At 35.1% G+C, this 25400-nt stretch overlaps 1 protein-coding gene across 3 annotated transcripts in view; it reads left to right on the top strand.

Annotated features, from left to right (window-relative positions):
• The window catches only part of GLCCI1 (glucocorticoid induced 1), a 120200-nt gene that overhangs the window by 27517 nt on the left and 67283 nt on the right, over positions 1-25400 (top strand). For all 3 annotated transcript variants that reach the window (XM_003825045.4, XM_034963688.3, XM_034963690.3), the window contains exon 2: positions 7088-7239. In XM_003825045.4, the coding sequence (XP_003825093.2) occupies positions 7088-7239 (152 nt within the window). The remainder of the gene's footprint in view (positions 1-7087; positions 7240-25400) is intronic.

Here is a 25400-nt window from a genome sequence, read left to right on the forward strand (position 1 = left end):
TCTTGTCAGCTTCTTGATTGGTTTCTTTCCAGATTCTGCAGGGCAGCCATATGGTCATTTCTGCATGTTTTCTAGATTGCTTCTGTGGCAGGGTTCCAGGTTTGGTTGATTAGTATTTCAGATTCTACCCACACTGAGAGAGCTTCAGTTTTGCTCTTTGGTTTTATTTCAGATAGCATATTCACAACTAGTGTCCTTCCTGTCACTTATCGGAAGTTCATTTGAATTTGGTGATTTTATTTTACGTGGCCCATGTATTTGGCTAATGTTTCATCATTTTATATGTCAAGGAGGAAGACTATTAATGGCTGTTGAAGTGCTTAGATTATGCTAACTTAGGAAAACTAAATCTAGTAATAATTCTATTGGATGATAAATATTAATGTACATTAGATTGGGTAGAAAAACATACCAGTCACCTTTCCATATCTTGTATTCTCAGTTATTTTGTTACCTTTTTTTAAAAATTTATTTTGTTACCTTTTTTTAAAAATTTATTTTGAAAATCATTGTCTATAACTGCAAGGCAAGGAGAAAATTACTTAATCTTAGTAGTGATAATACATTAAAAACTATAGCTTTCAAGGTATTCTCATTACAGAATTAATGAAGTAAATTTCTATTAATAAAATTGAGCTTTAGGAAATTTATGCTTAGCCTTAGTGAACCAATAGCAGGAAAATTCCCCACCTGTATTTATTTATGGCTACTTTTGATCTCAGGTAGATTAAGAACTATATCATTTCCAGATATTTTGAAGTTTAAGAAAAGCAACTTAATGTCTTGTATTCAGTCTGATCTTGATGAATTTGGTATTTTGATTTCAATGAAGATTGAATTAATATGAATAAGTGCAGTTAAACATCATGAAAAACTCACTTGACTACCTGTTAAAATAAAGGTTTTATAAAGTAGCTATAGAGGCTGGGCATGGTGGCTCACACCTGTAATCCCAGCAGTTTGGGAGGCCGAGGCAGGCAGATCACCTGAGGTCAGGAATTCAAGACCAGCCTGGCCAACATAGTGAAACACCCTGTCTCTACAAAAAATACAAAAATTAGCCAGACATGTTGGTTCATACTTGTAATTCAGCTACTCGGGAGCCTGAGACATGAGAATTACTTGAACCTGGGAGGCAGAGGTTACAGTGAGCCGAGATCATACCACTGTACTCCAGCCTGGGTGACAGAGTGAGACTCTGTCTCAAATAAATAAATAAATAAATAAATAAATAAATAAATAAATAAATAAAGTAGCTGTAGAATATTATAGCTAGTTTATAAAATTTTCAGACTTAGGGTTAAATTATTTAATGAAATTAAATTATTAAAATATAAATTTAACATATATTAGAGCAGTCTGATTTAATTTTACTCTGGCACTTTCATTTTATAAGAGAACCTACTTTGTTTTTTTTTACTTGTCACCCGGCTGGAGTGCAGTGGTGTAATCTTGGCTCACTGAAACCTCCACCTCTCGGGTCAAGCAATTCACCTGCCTCAGCCTCCTGAGTAGCTGGGATTACAGGCGCCCTCCACCACGCCCAGCTAATTTTTGTACTTTTAGTAGAGACAGGGTTTCGCCATTTTGGCCAAGCTGGTCTCAATCTCCTGACCTCAGGTCATCCACCCACCTCGGCCTCCCAAAGTGCTGGGATTACAGGTGTGAGCCACCATGCAGGCTCAGGAGGTAGCTTTTATTTTAACTACTTTTAACTTTTATTTGCATGCAAAATGCCTTGTTTGCGTGGTTGGGTCTTTTTCCAAAGAAGCTATAGTGTACTTTGTCTTTCTTACTTTCTAGTGTTCCTAAGCAGTCTACCTTAGAGTGTTTTGTATTTAGGTTTTAAGGTTCTTATTGCCATGGCCAGAACTTAATTTATTAATAGCTACTGACCTTTTGAAGGAGCTGAGTACATGTTTAAATTTATTAGATCTAAAAGTTTAGCTGCTAATCACAGATTTCAAAGAATTGGTTGACTTTTTTGCAGCAGGATATTTTCTAGAGTGTATAGTCAAGCTTTTAATGTCTCTAAATAGGTTGTTGAATAGGTTGTTGCCCCCCAAAATTTATTTTTTGAGATACAGAAAGAAAATATAATTTCTGTATTTTTATTTTTTATTTTCTACATATACATTTCTATTTTTCTGTTTTATAATATATAAAATATTAGCAATATCATAGATATCCAGTTCATAAATAAGCAGCTACACATTACTGCATGCCTATATATTTACCAATAGGGACACTTAGTAAAAATAATTTGAAGACCATAGTTCTGACAGAGTAGTTATAGAAAGTGAACACTAAGGGTAGAGCATGTGATCTTTTTAAAGAGATAGGTAAAGATTCAATGATTAAAAATATAATAAAAGAAAAATTAAGTAAATATAGAGTAAATAAGTAAAAGTATAGATTAGAATATTATTATACAGACCAAGGGACTCATTTATAGATTATTTATATATTTAACTCATTATAAAACATTAAAATGGGCTGAGTATTGTGACTCATACCTGTAATCTCAGTGCTTTGGGAGCCTAAGGGGAAAGGATTGCTTGAGGCCAGGAGTTTGAAACCATCTTGAGCAACACAGCGAGACCCCATCCCCACAAAAAAATTAAAAATTAGCCAGATGTGGTGGTGCACACCTATAGTCCTAACTACTGTAGAGCTGACGTGGGAGGATAGCTTGAGCCCAGGAGTTCCAGGCTGCAGTGAGCTACGATCACGCCAGTACACTCCAGCCTGGACGGGTGACAGAGCAATACCCTGTGTCTAAAAAGAACAAGGCTAGGAGTGGTGGCTTATACCTGTATTCCTAGTATTTTGGGAGGCCAAGGTGGGAGGATCGCTTGAGCCCAGGAGTTTGAGACCAGCCTGGTCAACATAGTGAGGCCTCATCTCTATAAATTTAAAAAATTAGCTGGGTGTGGTGATGCACACCTGTGGTCCCAGCTACTCAAGAGACTGAGGCAGGAGGATCACTTAAGTCTGGGAGTTTGAGGCTGCAGTGAGCTGTGATCATGCCACTGTCCTCTAGCCCTGGGTGACAGAACTAGACCGTCTGTAGAAAACACAAATAAAATAAATTTAACACCACCCCTTCAAAAAAACCATTAAAATGGTTCCTATTGTTTATTTACTAAACTAAAAGGAGTTTTAATAATTAAATGGACTACATACAGCTTTTCAAATTGTTTGGAGCAATTTAAGTAGAGGCTCAAGTTATTCACTTAGAATGGCGTTTCCTTATCTGGTTATAGCTGACCTTTATATAGGCCTTTTAAATTTAGAGGTCAACTGATAAATGTCGGCTTTGCCTCTCAACAGTTTGTTGTCTTTTGTTTCTTCACGGTGGAAGGAATTTAAAGTAAACTTTAAAATTTTAAACAAATTACTATAAATCAGATAATGGGAGATGTTAATTTTCTGTTTCCCAGTGTTGCTAAAATTAGTAGGTATTGCCTTTATAACCAGGAAAAATATTCAAAAAGTTAATATAAATAACTTCTAGTAGTATTAATAGAACTAGAAACAGTTTATGTATCTTCAAAGTTACCTATGATGTGGGGAGGAGGTAAAGATAAAGGGAGAAGAAACAAACAATAAAACAGAAAGCAATTAGCAAGGAACATTCCAAAACAGGAAAAAATTACATGACAAATTAAACCAAATTTCTTATAACAATAAATATAAGTGGGATAAGCTCACCTTTTACAACCAGAAGGCTCACTACAATGTTTTTTTCAAAAAGTATAAAAACATACTTTGTTTTATGATACACATAAAAAAATCTTTTAGGATGGGCATACCATGTAAATTAACAGAAAGAAAGCAGAAGGGGGTCATAATATTCAGTATCATAAAATTTCAAAAATAATTAATGGGACAAATTATAATAGTGATGCATATAAGCTGTAATGTTGGTGTCAAGAATCTATCTGTACCCTTTACCATTATGTAATGGCCTTCTTTGTCTCTTTTGATCTTTGTTGGTTTAAAGTCTGTTTTATCAGAGACTAGGATTGCAATCCCTGCTTTTTTCTGCTTTCCATTTGCTTGGTATATCTTCCTCCATCCCTTTATTTTGAGCCTATGTGTGTCTCTGCATGTGAGATGGGTCTCCTGAATACAGCACACTAATGGGTCTTGAATCTTAATCCAGTTTGCCAGTCTGTGTCTTTTAATTGGGGCATTTAGCCCATTTACATTTAAGGTTAATATTGTTATGTGTGAATTTGATCCTGACATTATGATGATAGCTGGTTATTTTGCCTGTTATTTGATGCAGTTTCTTCCTAGCATCGGTGGTCTTTACAATTTGGCATATTTTTGCAGTGGCTGGTACCAGTTGTTCCTTTCCATGTTTAATGTTTCCTTCAGGAGCTCTTGTAAGACAGGCCTGGTGGTGACAGCATCTCTCAGCATTTGCTTATCTGTAAAGAATTTTATTTCTCCTTCACTTATGAAGCTTAGTTTGGCTGGATATGAAATTCTGGGTTGAAAGTTCTTTTCTTTAAGAATGTTGAATATCGGCCCCCACTCTCTTCTGGCTGCAAATCAAAACCACAATGAGATACTATCTCACACCAGTTAGAATGGCGATCATTAAAAAGTCAGAAAACAACAGATGCTGGAGAGGATGTGGAGAAACAAGAATGCTTTTACACTGTTGGTTTGAGTGTAAACTAGTTCAACTATTGTGGAAGACAGTGGTGATTCCTCAAGGATGTAGAACTAAAAATACCATTTGACGCAGCGATCCCATTACTGGGTGTATACCCAAAGGATTATAAATCATGCTACTATAAAGACACATGCACACGTATGTTTATTGCGGCACTATTCACAATAGCAAAGACTTGGAACCAACCCAAATGTCCATCAGTGATAGACTGGATTAAGAAAATGTGGCATATATACACCATGGAATACTATGCAGCCATAAAAAAGAATGAGTTCATGACCTTTGCAAGGATGTGGATGAAGCTGGAAAGCATCATTCTGAGCAAACTATCACAAGGACAGAAAACCAAACACTGCATGTCCTCACTCATAGGTGGGAATTGAACAATGAGAACACTTGGACACAGGAAGGGGAACATCACACACCAGGGCCTCTCATAGGGTGGGGAGCTGGGAGAGGGATAGCATTAGGAGAAATCCCTAATGTAAATGACAAGTTAATGGGTGCAGCAAACCAACATGGCACATGTATACCTATGTAACAAATCTGCACGTTGTGCACATGTACCCTAGAACTTAAAGTATAATTTTAAAAAAAGGAAAAAAAAAGAATCTATATGTGCTAAATAATATAGAACTAAAATATAAAGGTCAAAAATGTGCAAAAAATAAAGAGAATTTTTAGAACTCAATAGTAGTTTAAAGCTTTTAGAGTACTCTTCTAAGTCTGTAACAGATAAAACTGATAATTATTCCTATATTCTATAATTTAATTCAATTGATATATAAGACAAGGAACTATATATTCTGAAAACAAAATATCTTCTCTGTAATTCATGAAACGTTTATAAAAAATGACCGTGCTTTTGGTCACAGGGAAAATTTCAGGTAATTCCAAAGAGTAGAAATGGGTTCCATTAGATTCTCTGCCTTCAGTACAATACAATTAGAGCTAAAGTAATACAGATAAAGAGGAAATCTGGTAATTTTCAGATCTTTTCTATCAATTCTTGGGTCAAAGGAAAAAATAAAAACTGCAGTTCTAAGCTATTATCTGCATAATATGATAACATGCATTTTCTTCTGTTTTTCTGGTAAACTATGTATTCTGATTTCAGGAAGGTAAAGGACAGCATTCAATAATAAATGTTTCTTCACCCTCTGTAAAGAGGAAGGCATTTTGTTTGATGTGAGATATGACTCTGAAAAGACTTAGCCTTGGGAACCTGTAAATCTGTTGGATTCTATCATAGAATGCACATTAGTAGTAAATTATTTAGGATGGATATATGGAGAATCCTCTATAGTTATATGTGTAGATTTGGTGTTCAGTGTGATTAATTTTTAACAGAGATACTTGTGATACCCCTATGGGAAGGAGAAGTATCATAGTTTGTTATGGCAGATTGATTGAACTGTGTATAATGTCTATAGATTTTGGGTTCTTTTTACCTCTGTCCCTTGTTTGCATCTCTTGTTCAGTATTCCTCTAGGACTCAAATTCTTCATCTGTGAATGAGGAAGTTGAATTAAAATATAAAGTTATTTATACATGTTATTTTTGTATAGCTGTGAATTCATTAAGTGAGTATTGAATGTTGGTTCCTATTTAGTCTGTAGGGTTTAAACTTATGCTGTGATGGGAGAGAGAAACAGGCTTAGGGTGCCATGAAAGCAGAGACAGGCAAGTATATCTTAGAAGGAAGGCGAGAGGAAAGGGCATTAGGGAAACTTTCACAGAGGCGGTGTGACATCTGAACTGGTCTTGAAGATAAATGAGTTTGTCAAGTAAACAAGAAAGAGAGTTCTAGGCTCAGGAAGTAGAATGTACAGAGGCAGAAAGAATGTATTTTACCTTTGGAAAAACACAGGCCATTCATGTGACGCTTAGCATGGGATTATGGAGTAGTAAGATATTAGACATTGAGGTATATGGCTCCCAAATCGTGAAAGCTTATTATGTCATACTAAATAATTTAGGCTTTAAATTAAAGACAATGACTAACCATGGAAATGTTTTCTATTTGGGTATGACACTGTAAAATTTAGTTGAAATGGATACAGGGATAGCAGTTAGAAAACTGGCAGTTCAGGTGAGACATGAATGGGAGTCTTAATTAAAATAATGGCAATGAGATGATATGCAGATTTATATAAAATGGATGGGCTTCATAGGGTCTGTGGGAGCCCTGGAAATGTATGTGAGATTTAACATGAATGTATTTTCCTTGGGACATGGTTCATACATTTCATCTGATCATACAACAGGGCTATTAGTGTAAATATATATATCACAGGAAAAATTGACACGATGACATTCTACAAACTATGAAGTTAGATAACTTTAAATTTTATTTTATTCATTAATGATTAATCTTTTTTTTTTCACTTTCTGTAGCGGACAAGGCAAAATCTCAGCAAGTTCGGACCTCTAGTACAATAAGGCGAACCTCCTCTTTGGATACAATAACAGGACCTTACCTCACGGGACAGTGGCCACGGGATCCTCATGTTCACTACCCTTCATGCATGAAAGACAAAGCTACTCAGGTAAAATCAGGAAATCAAAATCAGATTATTACCCTGCACATCTTCTGTTTTGATCACAGTAAAGAAAATGTAATATAATCAAATTTCCCCAAATTTGAAATACATCCAACCAAGGAAGAAAGGAAAAATCCATTGTTTTAAATAAACTTTGCAGTAATTGTTTTTTGTCATCTGGGTTTTAGAAGTTTTGAAATTCTTTAATACTTAAATAGCACATCAGTCTGTATTACATGGTTGTAGACACGTTGTAATTTTAAGAATTGCTTTCCAATAGAAATTAAAATGACTGGTAACCATTTTAGAAAATATAATTTTTTAAGAAGAGTTTGCACAGTTCTTGAAAATAATTTATAAAGTAGTAACAAATGCCTAATGAAATCTATGTTGGAGAATTTATTTTTTTCTGTTTAAAACCAAGACTAAAAGCCTTCAGAGGGAAATAGAAATTAACTGTCACATTTTCCCTGTTTTTGGAAGGATCTCCAAACTTTTGATTTGAAAAGCTTTTCCTCCACATCAGAAAAAAAATCTGAAAACATCTTTATTCCTGATTATCTGAGTTCTTGACCATACCTTCATAACAGTAGTCAATCAGCATTTATTGGCATAAAGAAGAATACTAAAAATATAAGAGATAGTCATTGGTTTTAAAAAACCTGCAGCACAGTCAGATAGATGAGATACACATTTATAAAAATCGGTAAAAGAAGACAGTGTATAATTCGACGTTAGATGAATGGAGTATGTAAATGTGAGGGCATCCAAAGGAAAGAGAACATTTTGGGCTTTGTAGGTTAGGGAAATAGAATAATTAGAGTTTCATGTCTGAAGACTGAGGAAAAAGAGAGTTTTGGACGTGATCTGTAAAACGCTGCTTCTCAGGTTTTGTCATTTTCTCAGGCAAGCTTGAAACTGTGAAATTGGCTTCTTCTTTATCATCTGTCTCATCAGTTCTGTCCTTGTAATATTTTATGCTGCTCTACTCTTTTGATTTCCATTCTTCATTTAGTGAGGAAGAGGATAAGTTTAATATGGCAGGCAGTGGAATTTCCAAATAGAAATAACTAGCAAAACTTAGAGGTGTGGGCCTGGACAGTTAGAGATCTGGACACAGATAATTAATTCAGAACCATCCTTCTAGAGGAGTTAGATTCACAAATATGATAAAATGTAGGTATAGAAAATAAAATTTAAAAATAATTTAAAAAAGAAAAAAATGTAAAAAAATGTACTTATAGAGTATGAAAGAAGAAGGTCAAGTGATGGAGGACTTAGTTTTTGGAAGGGTGCACACACACAAGAAAAAAACTAATATATTCATCTGAAAGCAGCAAGAGGAGGAGGGAGTTAATATTTATTAACTGTGTACCATGTACTGTTTGTTTTATAACCTGTTTCATTTAATTCTCAAAAGACCATTGCAACATTACACAGATGGAAAAGCAGTCACTCAGGGAACTTAAATGATTTATTTAGGAGCATAGAGCTAGAAAGTGTTGGAGCCAGATTTCTAACACAGGCTAATCTATTAACCAATATAAGCTCCATTTTTATTATTACTGAACTGGGATTATAGGATAATACAAACATACATATGTATGTATGTACCTAGTGCTGTGACACTGCACTAAAAAATGGTAGCTATTCTTTTTAGATTACCAAACCAACATATGAAATGAATGCTATTGCTGACACTATCGAGAGGGAAACATTATCTAGTTTTTTGTTTGTTTGTTTGTTTTGTTTTTTTTGAGACAGGAGTTTCTCTCTTGTTGCCCAGGCTGGAGTGCAATGGTGTGATCTCAGCTCACTGCACCCTCCGCCTCCCAGGTTCAAGTGATTCTCCTGCCTCAGCTTCCCGAGTAGCTGGGATTACAGGTGCCTGCCACCATGCCCAGCTAAGTTTTTGTATTTAGTAGAGATGGGGTTTCACCATGTTAGTCAAGCTGGTCTCGAACTCCTGACCAAAGGTGACCCACCTGTCTTAGCCTCCCAAAGTGCTGAGATTACAGGCATGCGCCACCACTCCTGGCCCAGAAATATTATCTTATTCGCTCTTCACAAAAATTCTGAAAAAGAAGAGAAGCCAGAGAAACAGCGAAAGGCTAAGTGAAAAACTGGAATAGTGAAGCCTTAGAAGTCAGAGGAGAAAGCTATTCTAAGAAAGGAAAAAATTGTTGACAGTATCAGATGCTAAAGAGAGGTCATGGTGATTAAGGACCACATTTAGGGATCAGAGGCACATTGTCTTGGAGAGTGCAGTATTGGAGATAATGCTAGAGTAGGAGACCCTACTATTTGAGAGTTAAGAGAGTGATGTGGAGATAGAAGAAAAGAACGCTGGATATGTTTCTTACACATGTCTGATTTTTTATCTGTGCAGTGGGGTTAATAAAACGTAACCCATAATATTACTGTGTGATTAAGTATGATAATATTGAAGGTAAATTTGGCAAATACTATATACACATTTAAGTTATTAGTAGTATATGTAGACATGCCCGCTTGTAACATTTGCAGGGTCTGCAGCAAATATAAAGACCAATATACTATATGTACGTAAGTTAAATGAACAAATTATTGAGTAAAATACATTTTGTCCTCCCCCCACTACCCAATGACAAATAATCTTCATATGGACCTGGAAGATGAGGTTTAAACTAAGAATTCTCAGATTCTTCAGAGTTACATGCCGGTATATGTCCACATGGGGCAGGCCCACCAAGCCCACTAGGCCCACCTCGTCTGAGCCTAAGTCCCATTCTCTTCCTACCCTGCAATCTATTCTGTACTTTAAGCTGGCTTTACACATACACTTGGACCCACCAGTTCTCACATTCAAGTGCCATCCTCAAAAAGCAAGAACCAGGGAATGGGTCTGCAGACCTTAGAAGCCAAGCCTACTGCTGTTTGTTCAGGAAATTCCTGGTTTTAGATTACCTGGAGTATATTCTACAGCCAGGCATGGGCTCATAACGTCCATGCTCTTTGCTCCCAAGGTCTCTTATCCCATGGGGAGGGGCATGGCTGCTAGAAGGCCAGATGAATTTCTCCTGAATTTTGAGGTCCAGGATAAGGGCTTGTCTGGCTTGCATCTATCTGGATGTAGGTCATTTATTTGAGAAGTTTGACATTGAAAAGAAGGTAAAATATAGGGCTCATTTTACAGATGAGGAACCTGAGGCTTAGAGAAGTTAAGTAATTTGTACATCATTACATAGCTGTACATTAATATGTACTACATACATATTACGTCGTTATGTAATATGTACTACATATATATTACGTCGTTATGTAATATGTACTACATACATATTACGTCGTTATGTAATATGTACTACATACATATTACGTCGTTATGTAATATGTACTACATACATATTACGTCGTTATGTAATATGTACTACATACATATTACGTCGTTATGTAATATGTACTACATACATATTACGTCGTTATGTAATATGTACTACATACATATTACGTCGTTATGTAATATGTACTACATACATATTACGTCGTTATGTAATATGTACTACATACATATTACGTCGTTATGTAATATGTACTACATACATATTACGTCGTTATGTAATATGTACTACATACATATTACGTCGTTATGTAATATGTACTACATACATATTACGTCGTTATGTAATATGTACTACATACATATTACGTCGTTATGTAATATGTACTACATACATATTACGTCGTTATGTAATATGTACTACATACATATTACGTCGTTATGTAATATGTACGTAGTACGTATTAAGCATGAGGACAGTGAACCCAGACCTGGCTGATTCTAAAGCGTTTCCTTTTTTTTCTTCAGCTGTCTATTGCCTTTTATGGCAACCACTAACTACTAACCTACTTCTTGCCTCACAAGCGTAAGAAATGGTCCTTCCCTAACCATTTATTAGTTTAATTGAAGATACAAGAGATGAACATATGAGATACTTTTTATGGCGACATCCATTTCTCCTGGATTAGCTGTTGAACTCTTAGGGTGGGAAGAACTTGTTTTATTTATGTAGTGGAATTATGTAGTGGACATTGGTGGAAGGAAGGTGGTATACTCAGCTTGCTACAGACATTAAACACCTGGTTTGTTTGGCCTTGGTGGAGGGTGTCTTGAGGGTGTTTTTCCTTTTATATTTCTGTTTCAACTACCTTAATTATTGAGAGCTTGACATAAAAAAATTAATATTGTTTAGTATGTTTACATATTAAAAAGAAGTAGCATAATGTTGTGAAAAGATTGTAGACTTTGGAACCAGATCATGTATTCAAATCAAGGCCCACTGAGGGAACTTTCCGGGATAATGAAAATGTTAATTAAAAAATTAGTTAATTTTAATTAAGTAAAAATTATTTATATATTAATGGTGTACAGCATGGTAGACACACACACATTTGAAATGATTACATCAATCTATTTAACATATGCATTACCTCATTTTTTTATGTGTGGTGAGAACACTTAAAATCTACTCTCTTAGCAATTTTCAAATATGCCATATATTTTACTGTAGTCATTATGATGTATAGTAGATCACTTGAAGTTGTTTCTTGTAACTGAAATTTTGTGTCCTTTGACCAGCATCTCCCAAGGACTCCTAGCCTCTGATAACCACTATTCTACTCTCTATTTCTGTAAGTTATATGTTGTATATCTTTTTTTTTTTTTTTTTTTTTTTGAGACAGGGTCTTATTCTGTTGCCCAGGCTGGAGTGCGGTGATGTGATCTTGGCTCACTTCAACCTCTGCCCCTCAGATTCAAGCAATTCTCATGCCTCAGCCTCCCAAGTAGCTGGGAATTAGCTGGGACTACAGGCCCCTGCCATCACGTCCAGCTAATTTTTGTATTTTTAGTAGAGGTGGAGTTTCACCAGTAGAGAGGCTGGTCTTGAACTCCTTGCCTCAAATGATCCACTAGACTTGACCTCCCAGAGTGTTGGGATTACAGGCATGAGCCACCATGCTTGGCCAGTGTTATATGTCTTAATAGAAGTTTGGGTTATGTTGGCGAATTCATTTATCGGAACTTACCCAAGTATACACTTGTGCATTTTGCTGTATAACTTTAACTTTAAAAATACAGAATATGAACAGAAAACAAATACTGAACTCAGATGTTTAGAGATGAAGTATACTGCTGTCTGCAACTTTGAAATGAATAAAAAATAAGATCAATTGATGGGTGGATACCTAGATAGATAGCTGGTGGAGTAAATAGAGCAAAATGTTATTTAGAGAAGCTCAGTATTGGCTTAATGGGCCTTCACTGAACAGTTTTTTTTTTAACTGTTCTGTTTGAAATTTTTATTAGTAAAATGTTAAAAAAAAATTCATGACCCACTGACTTAACTGCTTTGTGACCCAGTCTTAAGCTTTCTTTTCTGTAAATTGAAGTTAGTAATACCCGATTTGCACATTCACACGTTTATTCTGAGGATTATAAGATACAGCTTTACATTTTTAAGGCCTCTGAAGAAATGGATCACTGCTGGTTATTTAGAGTCATCTGTTTAGCCTTGTAGAAAGAAAAACTAAAATCCATTTGTGAAATTTAATATTTTATTACTGTAGCCTTGCAGATACAACCTTTTTAAAACAAAAAATGCATTACCAACTCTTAAAATTGAACTTGCAATTAAGGTTACTGTAATAAAACAGTAATGTTTCATCAGTCTTCACCCCATAGTCTGAGGTGTAGTCTCTGGACAAATTTTAAATTCTGTGTTTGAATGTGTTTTTAAATGCGAAAGTAATATATATTCTTTTGTAAAGTGGTCAAGTAATAAAAATAATATATACAGCAATAATCAGAGGTATTTCCTACAACTTCCCAGGTATAGTAATGATTAGAGCTATTCATAAATATTGGCATTCTCTCTCCTGGGCACATGATAGAATTCTACTTCTCTGCCCACTTGAAGTTAAGTGTGGCCATGAGACTTGATTTGGGAAGATGCTTTAAAGAACTGGTGCATTCTCTCTGACAGGGAAGTAACTGTTCACTCCTACTCTGTCCATCTGGGTCACTGACAGTGACAAGCATAGCCTTCTTAATGACCCATACGTGTAGTGTGAGCAAGAAATTAACTTTTGCAGTTTTAAGTCATTTGGATTTGGAGATTGTGTAGTTACTATCCTATAATCTAGTCTTTACTAATATGCAAAGTATAACCCTTTTAAACAAATTTTTGTAGGCCTTTCAGAGCATAGTATGTTATTTTTATTAATTAAAAGCTTTTCAAAAGATTCAGTGTGGACATAAAATCAGTATCAAAATAGAATGAAAAAAAAAACCTGAGCACTGGAAGTGGTTTTTTTTTTTTCTTAGAGTTTTGCCGTTTGCTTAACTAACTTGTTTTCTTAATCTTATTTAAACATTTAAAAATTGTATCTTTAATAGTTTATTTTCCTGTTATACCTTTATTTGAGTTTTATAGGCCTTAAACTTTTTCTGATACAGTTAGATGCGATTTTCTTTGTATGAGTAGTCCATCCAAAACAGCCCCTGGAACAGACTACCTCAGTCTCAAAATATCAACTCTTTTGAAATGTCTATTAAACTAGAAGACATGATGGTGTTAATCTACAGAGCTAATTTTCATTAACAAGCTTTCTGCAAGTGAATGTATTCAGTCTTAACAAGAGAAACCACCACTGCCTTCTTGCGTCTTTCTTCTTTTTAAATGAGGATTTAAAATGCTATTGATTAGATTTATATTCTAATAAAATGATGGATTTAATGCTTTTTATATATAACTTGTAAAAGAAAAAAGTCACTTGCCTAAACATAGAATTTCCACTTTAGGAATCTGCTCCCTGCCAAGGTCAGCATCCTGTCATAATATCTTATAAAATCTCTGTGCTTCTCAGTTCTTGCAGGGATGCTTAGTGATATATTTATAGACATTCTATAATCATCCCAGAATGTTTTTAATTCAGCTAAATTAAAAGAAGTAAATATTTCAGGTTATGTATTTTTGGGTTTTATCTGATTTTGTTTTAAAAATAATGCTTTTTGATGGTAAAATAATCCATCATATATTTGATGGCAAAATAATCCATAATATAGAAGGACATGAATAGTAGCCACTAACTCCCTAGGCCTACTACTTAAAAAAAGTATTATTAACAGGTTTTTGGGGGACACATATTTTGAGAAATTTTCTGTACCTATAGAAATATATTGTTTAGACATATACACACAGAGATGGAATCATACTTTATATCATATTACTGACTTGCTTTTTCCATTTGATGGATCATGGGCATCTCTCCTTATAACATATAAATCCCTACCTCATTTTTTTTTCTATTTTTAAAGTTGTGGTAAAATATATATAACATGCTAGGGAGGCATGGTAGCCTGTGCTTGTAATCCCAGCTACTCAGGAGGCTGAGGCAAGAGAATCGCTTGAACCCAGGAGGTGGAGGTTGCAGTGAGCCGAGATCATGTGACTACATTCCAGCCTGGGCAACAGAGTGAGACTCTGTCTCCTCCCACAAAAAAAAAATAATGAAATTTACCATGAGTGAAAATGAATTAACCATTTTTTAAATGTACAGTTCCATAGCATTAAGTGCATTCACATTATTGTACAACCATTATCTCCATCCATGTCTAATACTTTTTTACTTTTTCCAGCTGAAACTCTGTGTTTATTAAATACTAGCTCTCCATCCTCCCCACCACACCCCAGCCTCTGGTAGCCATCATTCTACTTTCTGTCTCTGTGAATATACTCTAGGAACCTCATATAAGAAAAATCATACAGTATTTTCCTTTTTTGTCTGGTTTATTTTACTTCGTATAATGATTTCAGGATTCGACATTGTAGCTATGTGTCAAAATTTCCTTCCTTTTTAAAGCAGAATAATATTCCATTAGATATACATACCACATTTTCTTTATCCATTCATCTATGGGTGGACATTTAGGTTGTTTCTGCTTTTTGACAGTTGCGAATAATGCTGCTAGCAACATTAGTGTGTGGGTATCTTTTCGAGTCTTGGCTTTCAGTTCTTTTGTATATATTTCCAGAAGTAGAACTGCTAGATCATAGTGTAATTCTGTGTTTAAATTTTTGATGAACTGACGTACTGTCTTCCACTATGGCTGTACTATTTTATACTCACATTAGCAACGCACAGGGGTCCAGTTGTTTTTTGTTGTTGTTGTTGTTGTTTTTTGTTTTTTTGTTTGTTTTTTGAGATGGAGTCTCGCTGTGTCGCCCAGGCAAGAATGCAGTGGCACTATCTTGGCTCACTGCAAGCTCTGCCTCCCGGGTTCACGCCATTCTCCTGCCTCAGCCTCCCCAGCAGCTGGCACTACAGGCACACGCCACCACGCCCGGCTAATTTTTTGTATTTTTAGTAGAGACGGGGTTTCACTGTGTTAGCCAGGATGGTCTCAATCTCTCGACCTTGTGATCCGCTTGCCTCGGCCTTCCAAAGTGCTAGGATTACAGGCATGAGTCACCGCGCCCAGCCAGGGGTCCAGTTTTTCTACATCTTTGCCAATATTTTCTTTTTTCCTTTTTTAAAACATAATAGTCACCCTGGTATCTTACTGTGATTTTTGATTTGTATTTCCCAAATGATTAATGATGCTGAGCATCACTTCATCTGCTTTTTGGCCATCTGTATTTCTTTTTTGGAGAAATGTCTATTCAAGTCCTTTGTCTGTTTCTGAATTGGGTTTTTTGTTGTTGAGTTTTAGGAGTTCTTTATATATACTGGATATCAATCTCTTATCAGATACATGGTTTGCAAATATTTTCTCCCATTCTGTGGGTTGCCTTTTTATTCTTTTTTTTTTTTTTTTTTTTTTTTTTTTGAGATGGAGTCTCGCTCTGTCACCCAGGCTGGAGTGCAGTGGTGTGATCTCGGCTCACTGCAAGCTCCACCTCCTGGGTTCATGCCATTCTCCTGCCTCAGCCTCCCGAGTAGCTGGGACTACAGGTGCCTGCCACCATGCCCGGCTAATTTTTTGTATTTTTTAGTAGAGACGGGGTTTCACCGTGTTAGCCAGGATGGTCTTGATCTCCTGACCTCGTGATCCGCCTGCCTCAGCCTCCCAAAGTACTGGGATTACAGGCGTGAGCCACCACGCCTGGCCAGGTTGCCTTTTTATTCTTTTGATAGTGTACTGGTTTTTAATTTTGATAAAGTCCAGTTTATCTATTTTTCCATTTGTTGCCTGTACTTTTGTTGGCATATTCAAGAAATCCTTGCCAAATCCAGTGTCAGGAAGCTTTCTTCTTATTTTCTTCTAAGAATTTTAGCCTTTAAGTTTATGTCTTTGATCCATTTGAGTCCATTTTTGTATAAGGTAAGAGTCCAACTTCGTTCTTTTGGATGTGAATATCCAGTTCTCCCAGCACCAGTTGTTGAAAAGGCTGTCCTTTTCCCATTGAATGGCCTTGACACCCTTATCAAAAATCAATTTACCGTATATGCTAGGGTTTATTTCTGGCTGCTGTATTTATCACAGTGGTCTGTGCCTTGTGGCTTTTTGCGTTATGCCATAATTGGGAAAGATTTTTTCCACTCCAAGTTAAAAAATTTCATTTAAACTATATTTTCTTTTAATAGTTTTATGTTTCTTTTTAAATATTGTGTCTTTGATATTTCTGGAGTTTATTTTGATGGAAGGCATGAGGTGATATCCAGCTTTATTTATTTTTCAAAGTGACTAACAGTTGATAAAGAGTTTATCTTTTCCCTGCTGATTTGAGATATTGTTATATCATAAATTTCCATTCTTATTTGGATCTCTTTCTGGCTTCTCTATGCTATACTATATACCATTAATATCTTTTTTAATACTGAATGATTTTAATTTGTATTGCTTAGTAATTCATTTTAATAATTTGTATGGCTAGTCTTGCGTATTTATTTTTCTCAGTTAATTTTATAATTTGTACAATTCCTCAAAATGTTTTATATTACAATTAAATATGAATTCAGGGGAATTGTTACCATATTGAATCTTATCCAAGAAAGGGGTATATCTTTTTATTCATTCAAGTATTATGTTTGCCCTTCAGAATATTTTACAACTTCTTATTGGAACAACACATTTCTTGTTAAACTTATATCTAAATATTTTGTCTTTTTTGGTTGCTGTTGTAATTAGGATATTTAATATCTAATTTACATACAGGACATCTTCAACTTGACTTTTCTTGTTTCTAGTAATTTTTAGGTAAGTTTCTTTGGTTTTTCGGCTGTACGATCATCCAAATAGTAATTCTACATCCTTTTCGTTATTTATTTCTTGGTATGTGTCCTCTTTTGGAATTGCATTTGTTGCCACTCCCAGAACCATGTAAACTAACAGTTATGGTACTGAAGGCCTTGACTTTTTTTTTTTTTTTTTTTTTGAGACGGAGTCTTGCTCTGTCGCCCAGGCTGGAGTGCAATGGCACTATCTTGGCTCACTGCAGCCTCCACCTTCTAGGTTCAAGTGATTCTCCTGCCTTAGCCTCCCGAGTAGCTGGAATTACAGGCGCCCGCCACCATGCCCAGCTAATTTTTTAATTTTTTTAGTAGAGACGGGGTTTCACCATGTTGGTCAGGCTGGTCTCAAATTCCTCAGATGGACCTCAGGTGATCCACCCATCTCGGCCTCCCAAAGTGCTGAGATGACAGATGTGAGCCACTGCACCCGGCTGCCTTGGCCTCTTTCTTGACTCTAATGGTAATGTATCTAGTTTACTCACTGGACAAGGTATACTGACATTTGCTGTGAGGCATGTGTGCTTGTTATACGTAGAGTACACATGCTTATTTTACTAATGGTTTTTCTTGTTTTAATCAGGAATAATAATTTATGTGGAAAATGCCATTTCATCAGTGAATATGTTTGTTAATTTTATATTTGTTTATTATTCAGCAATGAGTTCTTAATTTTTTTTCATGAGCCTTAGAGTATTTTTACACTTGCTTCATAAACAGGTTTTGCAAGATTTCCTTCCTCTGTGCTCTAGCATAACACAGTATAAATATCATCTGAATTCTGTCACTTGGGTCTGAAAGGATTTTACCTAAGTAACTTACTAGCCTAGTATGTTTTTGGATTGTAGCACTTTAGAAAATTTTCTTAATTTCTTCCATGGCACTTGGTCTCTTGGTTGATATCAGGGAGAGATTTCAAAACTTGTATTCTCTGAGGGGTGAGAGATGGGATGGTTAGATCTTAAATAAAATTACATATACTGATACTTCCCTTTCTCCAGGTGATGTTATTATTATATTTGGTATTTTATTGTTTTAAATTAATTTTTTAAAGTTAAACTATGAAACATGAGACATGCCAAAAGCACATAAAGCAGTTTCTCTTAATCTCATTAGACTTCAGTGTATGGAGTTTTATGATCCTGCCTCTATGTCAGCATCTTTCCCTAGAAATCCATTTGTTTTTATTTGTTTTTAAGAAACAGATCCAGACTAAGTACTTAGCATTTGGCTTTAGGCAACATTCAATAAAGTTAACTAACTCTGAACTAAAACATATATATTCTTTTCTGTTGACGTCATATTTAAAGTACCTAGCCTTTTCCTCCATTCCTGAAAGGAGCTTGGTTAGGGAGGACTTTAGTCAAAGGAATAGATGATGCACCTCAAATACTTACTGATATAAAAAATAACTTTCAGTTTTATCAGTCTGATCAGAAATTCATTTCCTGACCAAAAGTCACACTTTATACAGCTGTCTGAGTTTCCTGTGCCCTTGTCAAAGGGCTTGCTGTTGAAATATATTTAAGAAACAGCAGTTGCTGAAACATTTTAGGGGCTGGGGGACTTCTTCATGAAATGGAAGCAAGACTGAAGATTTGACTGTTTTTGCCTCTTAGATTGCATTCTAGGGGTCTAAATTATTTTTTATGGAGCTGGCCCCTGACTGGCTGTTGAGATCACCTTACTTTTTCTCTCAGCCATCATCTAATTATGAGACAGAGGATTGTAGAATCCTAGAGTTGAATAGTTCACACCAAATTAGTCATGTTCCTGGTTTAGGGAGTAATGTCTTTGGTTGCTGAAGGAATATACTCAGTTATATTAATGAAAGATTTTAACCCATAACTAAAATATTTTAACATTTTATTCATTAGTTTCAAATACCATCTCTAAAATTACCAAAGTCAAAATTCTACTTATTAATTTTAATAGGTTATGTGTTCATTTGTTTCAAAAGTAGAAAGTATACAGCGAAAGGTCTTTCCCATACCCCCGTTACCCTGATACTCAGTTTTCTTCCCTTTACGAGAAACATTTAGCTGGAAACAAAATTAACCTGTTTTTCTTCATTGCTTTCTCATGCCTTTGCCCCTAAGCACACTCTAGGTAAAATTGTGAAATAGGTTGTATTTATTGGGAATAACACTCTTACTCTGGTCCCCTGACCTGTGTTGGTTTTGTACATTGACTTATACATTGGTTCTCAACCTGTTATATCTTGTATCAATTTTCTATGAAAAATTCCTGTGATAATATTAAACAGAATTTACTGAGAAAGACATTTTTACGTTAGAGACATTATGCCTTAACAATTAAGATCGCCCGGGCGCGGTGGCTTACGCCTGTAATCCCAGCACTTTGGGAGACCGAGGTGGGCAGATCATGAGGTCAGGAGATCAAGACCATCCTGGCTAACATGGTGAAACCCCGTCTCTACTAAAAATACAAAAAATTAGCCGGGTGTGGTGGTGGGCACCTGTAGTCCCAACTACTCAGGAGGCTGAGGCAGGAGAATGGCGTGAACCCGGGAGGTGGAGCTTGCAGCGAGCTGAGATCGCACCACTGCACTCCAGCCTGGGCGACAGAGCGAGACTCCATCTCAAAAACAAACAAACAAAAAAAACAATTAAGATCATAGAGTTATAGTTTAAAATTAGGTCATAGTTTACGGTATGGTATGAGAAAGCAGTATGCCTCTCAAGGTATACTGTTTTGTATAAATGAATGAATAAATGAATGATTGATATGGGAGATACCATATTGTTAGGAACCAGTATAAACCAAGGGAAAACTTTTCCATGCTATTGGAATTCTAACAGCTTTTGGGGGACAACTATTATTGTCAACATAGCCTATTGCAATGAGGATTATATGAAATAATCCATGTTAAGCTTCTAGCACAGTATCTATGACATAACAGACACTGATACTTATTAGTTGCCTTTGATTAGAATCAATAGTATTTTACTGTTACCGGGTTTAAATATAATAATATGGAATTAAGTGGACAGGAAAAGTCTTTATTACTAGTATCAACTATTGATTATACAATTATGAACATTAGGTCTGGACTGGTAGGAAATGGCATAGAAATGATACAAGTGACCCCAGAGCATGTGAGGGCTGTGAAATTCAATAAATAATTTCTGGTAGGTCAGGATTCATTCAGTCAGAGGTAGTTATTGTGTGTTTGCTGTCTTACAAATAAGAAATGGTACTTCAAATCTATAGGTTCAGGTACAGGAGAGTGTATTTACATTCTTAGGAAAGCTACTCCCTCCTCCATTACTTAGTTATCCTATTGGTGATATTCATGCCATCATCTTAGCACTATTAGTTTTTATGACTTCAGTGGGTGTTTTTTAGAATGGTGTGAAAAATATTTTTGGCCGTATGTAGTAATCACCTGTGTTGCTGATTTTCTGTCAGATGTAAGAGATTTTAAAACAATAACATGTTCAAAGCTAGCAAGAAAAATGAGTGGGTATATGGTCAACATGACACCTTGAGTGCAGAATCCGTATCTTATTGATTTCAATTTTTTAGTCTAACACTGGTTTTCAAACTTTAGAATCCATCAGAATAATCTGAAAAGGTTGCTTAAAAAATAAGAAGTATATTTCTGGGCCTTATCTAAGAGTTCCAGATCTAGTAGTCTGAGGTTGAGCCTGACAATTTGCTTTTCTAACATGTGATGATGCTGCTGCTCATCTGGGGACTGCACTTTGAAACTGGTCTAACATAATGAGCACAAAACTGAGCATAGAGTTGGAGCTTGATAAAAAATTTGAATATATAACTGCTGCTATTACTGAATTCCTAAAGCTTAAAAAAAACCTTCCAACTTTACATAAAATAAAAATGCAGTCTTAACTTTCACAGTGTTTTGTTTGAGCTGAATTCTGCCTTTTTCTACACTCTTTGCTAATCAGAGCAGCTATTTACTGTATCTGGTTATCACTCTTCCCAGAAAGGCAAAGGATAATTACACTACAACCACAATCTTTTGTGCTGCTTTGTAATACTTCATCAGGATAGACTTTTCAAAATAATATTTAAAGAAGTTTTAAAAGAAGTTAAAAATTTTTTTATTAGTCAAAAGAAAAACAAATTTTTGTAAACAAAAACAAATATTTGTAAATAATGAAGGGTTTGTCATTACCTATTCTAAACTTTTTTATAATTTAAGATTAGTCTGTGGTCATAATTAATTCTTAATATAGGTATAATTGATTTTTCACCTAATTACATCTCATTTCTTGCTAGGTTTACCATTGCTATAAGTACTATAAAATAATTAGCAGTCAGTACTCATATTTCTATAATTGATTTATAAACTACAATAAATTTTAAGACCAGTGATGAACCACATTAAATAGATTTTTTAATATTTAAATAAGATTAAAGAATTTTGTTATGTTTTTGTTGATGGATTTTTTTTTAAGTGGCTTTAGACTTTTGCACATTGACAAATAATGTTTTTTGCTAGGAGTTAGTTTGAGCTGGTTTGAAGTTGATAAAACTGAAAAGCATATTGGCCCTTTCTAGTTAGTGAATAAAGATATACATAACAAAAGCACCCAGTATTTAAGCTTTTTGGTTGATCTAGCCAAAAATAATTTTTCTAATGGTATTCATTTTGAAGCCTCTTTAGTCCTGTGCAGTGGGATTATTCCCTTTGTATTTTACTTAGAGAAAAAGTGGTTCTCACACAGGTTGGAGCTGGGAGGATGGCCCTAGAGGTTGGAAAGAAATTTCATAGTCTGGACTTAGGAGACTTCCAGGGAGTGAGAATAAAAAAGGACCCCTTCTACCTATAGGTATCCTTTTTACATAGAGGCTTTTTTTTTTCCAACTACCTTTTTTGTTAATAGTCTTACAGATAGGTTTTAGTTCTGCATTGTTCAAGTGTACAGAAGTTTCATTTCTTTTAAATGATGGTATGATATTACAATTTTTCCTAAATTTATTTGACTGTGGAACCCTTTTTGTCTACTGCTTTTAACACCAAAGGCATGGTTATATGTAGCACTATTTAAAAAATTCTAGTCTAGATTAATGGACAGAATAACAGACCAGTTGGAAGGGGCTGCTTGCTGATATGAAAGGAAAGAACTTTTGCTACTTTGTGTTGTTTTCCTGATTGAAATGCTAAAACATTTCTCAAATACACAGGTTTAATAAATTGGATTCAAATTAGTCACTTCTGTGACTTCTTAATCATCAGCTTTAAATAGATTTGATTTTGGTAGCCATCTTTTGGTTTTGTTTTGGCTAAAATAACTCATTAAAAATCAGTGATCAGTGTATAGAACACTGCCCTCCAATTGAACTTTCTTTAGTATTGGAAATGTTCCATATTTGTGTTGTCCTATATGACAGCCGGTAGCCACATGTGGTTATTGAGCTTTCAAAATGTGCTAAGTGTGACTAAGGAACTTTAGTTTTATTAAGTCCTCATTAATTTAAATCTGAATAGGCACATGTGGCTAGTAGCTGTTGTATTGGACAATTCAATCTATAGAATATATTTGTAGATGAGATTTTTTATACTGTTTATTTTAAATTGATGGAATTAAAACTACTCTTTGGGGGATATTTTTGGAAAGTTAATACTATGATGACCTTAAATTATATGCATTCTATAGTCACATGATTGAGAGAACTCTTTCAGTCGTTTTTCTTTTTTAAAAACTACAGTCATTGTCACTTAATGAGGGGGATATGTTTTGAGAAATGCATCGTTAGGCATTCATCACTGTGCGAACATCATAGAGTGTACTTACACAAACCTAGATGGTGTAGCCTACTACACACTGAGGCTATGTGGCATAGCCCGTTGCTCTTAGGCTACAAAACTGTACAGCATGTTACCGTAATGCAGACTGTAGGCAACTGTAACGTAGTGATATTTGTATATATAAACATAGAAAAGGCACAGTAAAAATATAATACATAAAGGTAGAAAATGATACACCTGTATAGGGCATGTACCATGGAATGGAGTTTGCAGGACTGGAACCTGCTCCAATTGGGTCAGTGAGTGGTGAGTGAATGTGAAGGCTTAGGGTATTACCGTAAACTACTGTAGACTTTCTAAGCACTGCACACTTAGGTTACACTAAGTTTATAACAAATACTTTTCTTTCTTCAGTAATGTTAACCTTAGCTTACCATAACATTTTTACTTCATAAACTTAATTTTTGATCCTTTCATAATAACACTTAGCTTAAAACACAAACATATTGTACAACCATACCAAACTATTCTTATTCTATAAGCTTTTATTTATTTATTTATTTATTTATTTTGCTTTTTAGACTTTTTTTTAAAGCTAAGACAAACATACACATTAGCCTAGGCCCACACAAGATCAGGATCATCAAGACATCACTAGGTAATAGGAATTTTTCAGCTTCATTATAATTTTATGGGACCACTGTTAGGTATGCCATCCATCATTGACCAAAACATTGTTATGCAGCACATAACTATACATATACTACTAACTTGATTTCTTTTGTAGGTAATTCTTTTGTGTAAATAATACACTCTGAAATAATTGAATAGGTTTTCATATTCATTTTTAAGAAAAGGATAATAGGAAGAAAGAAGATAATCTGTGAGATAAGAGGACTCAGATTTAGTTCCTTTTGCCATTGGCGTGCTTGCCAGTATTGCAGCAGTTGCAGAATTTTTGTGGCTATTAATTTATCTGTAAGTTGGAGATGCAGTATATGTAAATGTCCTTTGAAAAAGGGCTGTACAAAATGAATGTAATTCTTATTACGAATGTTGATTTTGAATAATTGTGGAAAATGCTAAAAATTTGACTCATTTTCTGTGAATATACTTTGAGTTATAAAGATTATGATCCTTAATCTTTTCATTTTGATAAGAGTAATGCTCAGTTGCTAGACAGGTAAAACCATTAAGTTATATAAATTATCAAAATAAAAGTGACTAAACAATTGAATAATTTTGGAATAAATTCATTATTAAGGATACAATGATTTGGAGGGTTGAATTATTTTCAGAGTACGTCATCTTATCTAGGACGGAACATAGGAAATTCTAATAAGTAATAGTTTTTTATAAGCAACTTATTTAATATATTGATACCTCTTATCCGTGGTCTTGCTGATTGAATAAAGTATTTTACTCTGTCAATTGACTTAACAACTTCTTTTTACTAGTGAACTGCTCAAGCAGTTTATTTCTGTGTTTATTCAGCTAGCATTCAGTTGTTAACGGTTTTTTTGAATATCATTGCTTTTAAGATGTGGTGATTATTTTAAAAGTTTTCCACAAGCATTTTGAACTGTAAAATAGAACTGATGACTTCTTCATAAGAACTTACATATTATGTAGTCACAAGTATGGCCTTAATATAAATGATACCTTTTTCAGCATGTAATGAAAAATAATTTTTAAAGCTGTATATAGTTACTGTGACAATCATTGCCCTTTAAGTAGTGGTTTTGACCCTTTCTGATTTACATTACGCAAGTCTTCTCATGTATTAAAGATGATATTTTAATATTGTTTAATTATTATTCTTTTTTTGAGACAGAGTTTCACTCTCGTCGCCCGGGCTGGAGTGCAATGACGCAATCTTGGCTCACTGCAGCCTCTGCCTCCCGGGTTCAAGTGATTCTCCTGTCTCAGCCTCCTGAGTAGCTGAGATTACAGGCGCTCGCCACCAGGCCCAGCTAATTTTTTAGAGGCGGGGTTTCACCATGTTGGTCAGGCTGGTCTCGGACTCCTGACCTCAGGTGATCCACCCGCCTTGGCCTCCCAAAGTGCTGGGATTACAGGTGTGAGCCACCGTGCCCAGCCTGTTGTTTCATTTTTTAATACAACTATTAAATGGTCTTAACCACTGTATGGC

This window comes from Pan paniscus, chromosome 6 (assembly GCF_029289425.2).
Source record: "Pan paniscus chromosome 6, NHGRI_mPanPan1-v2.0_pri, whole genome shotgun sequence".
In the NCBI taxonomy this organism is placed as follows: Eukaryota; Metazoa; Chordata; class Mammalia; order Primates; family Hominidae; genus Pan; species Pan paniscus.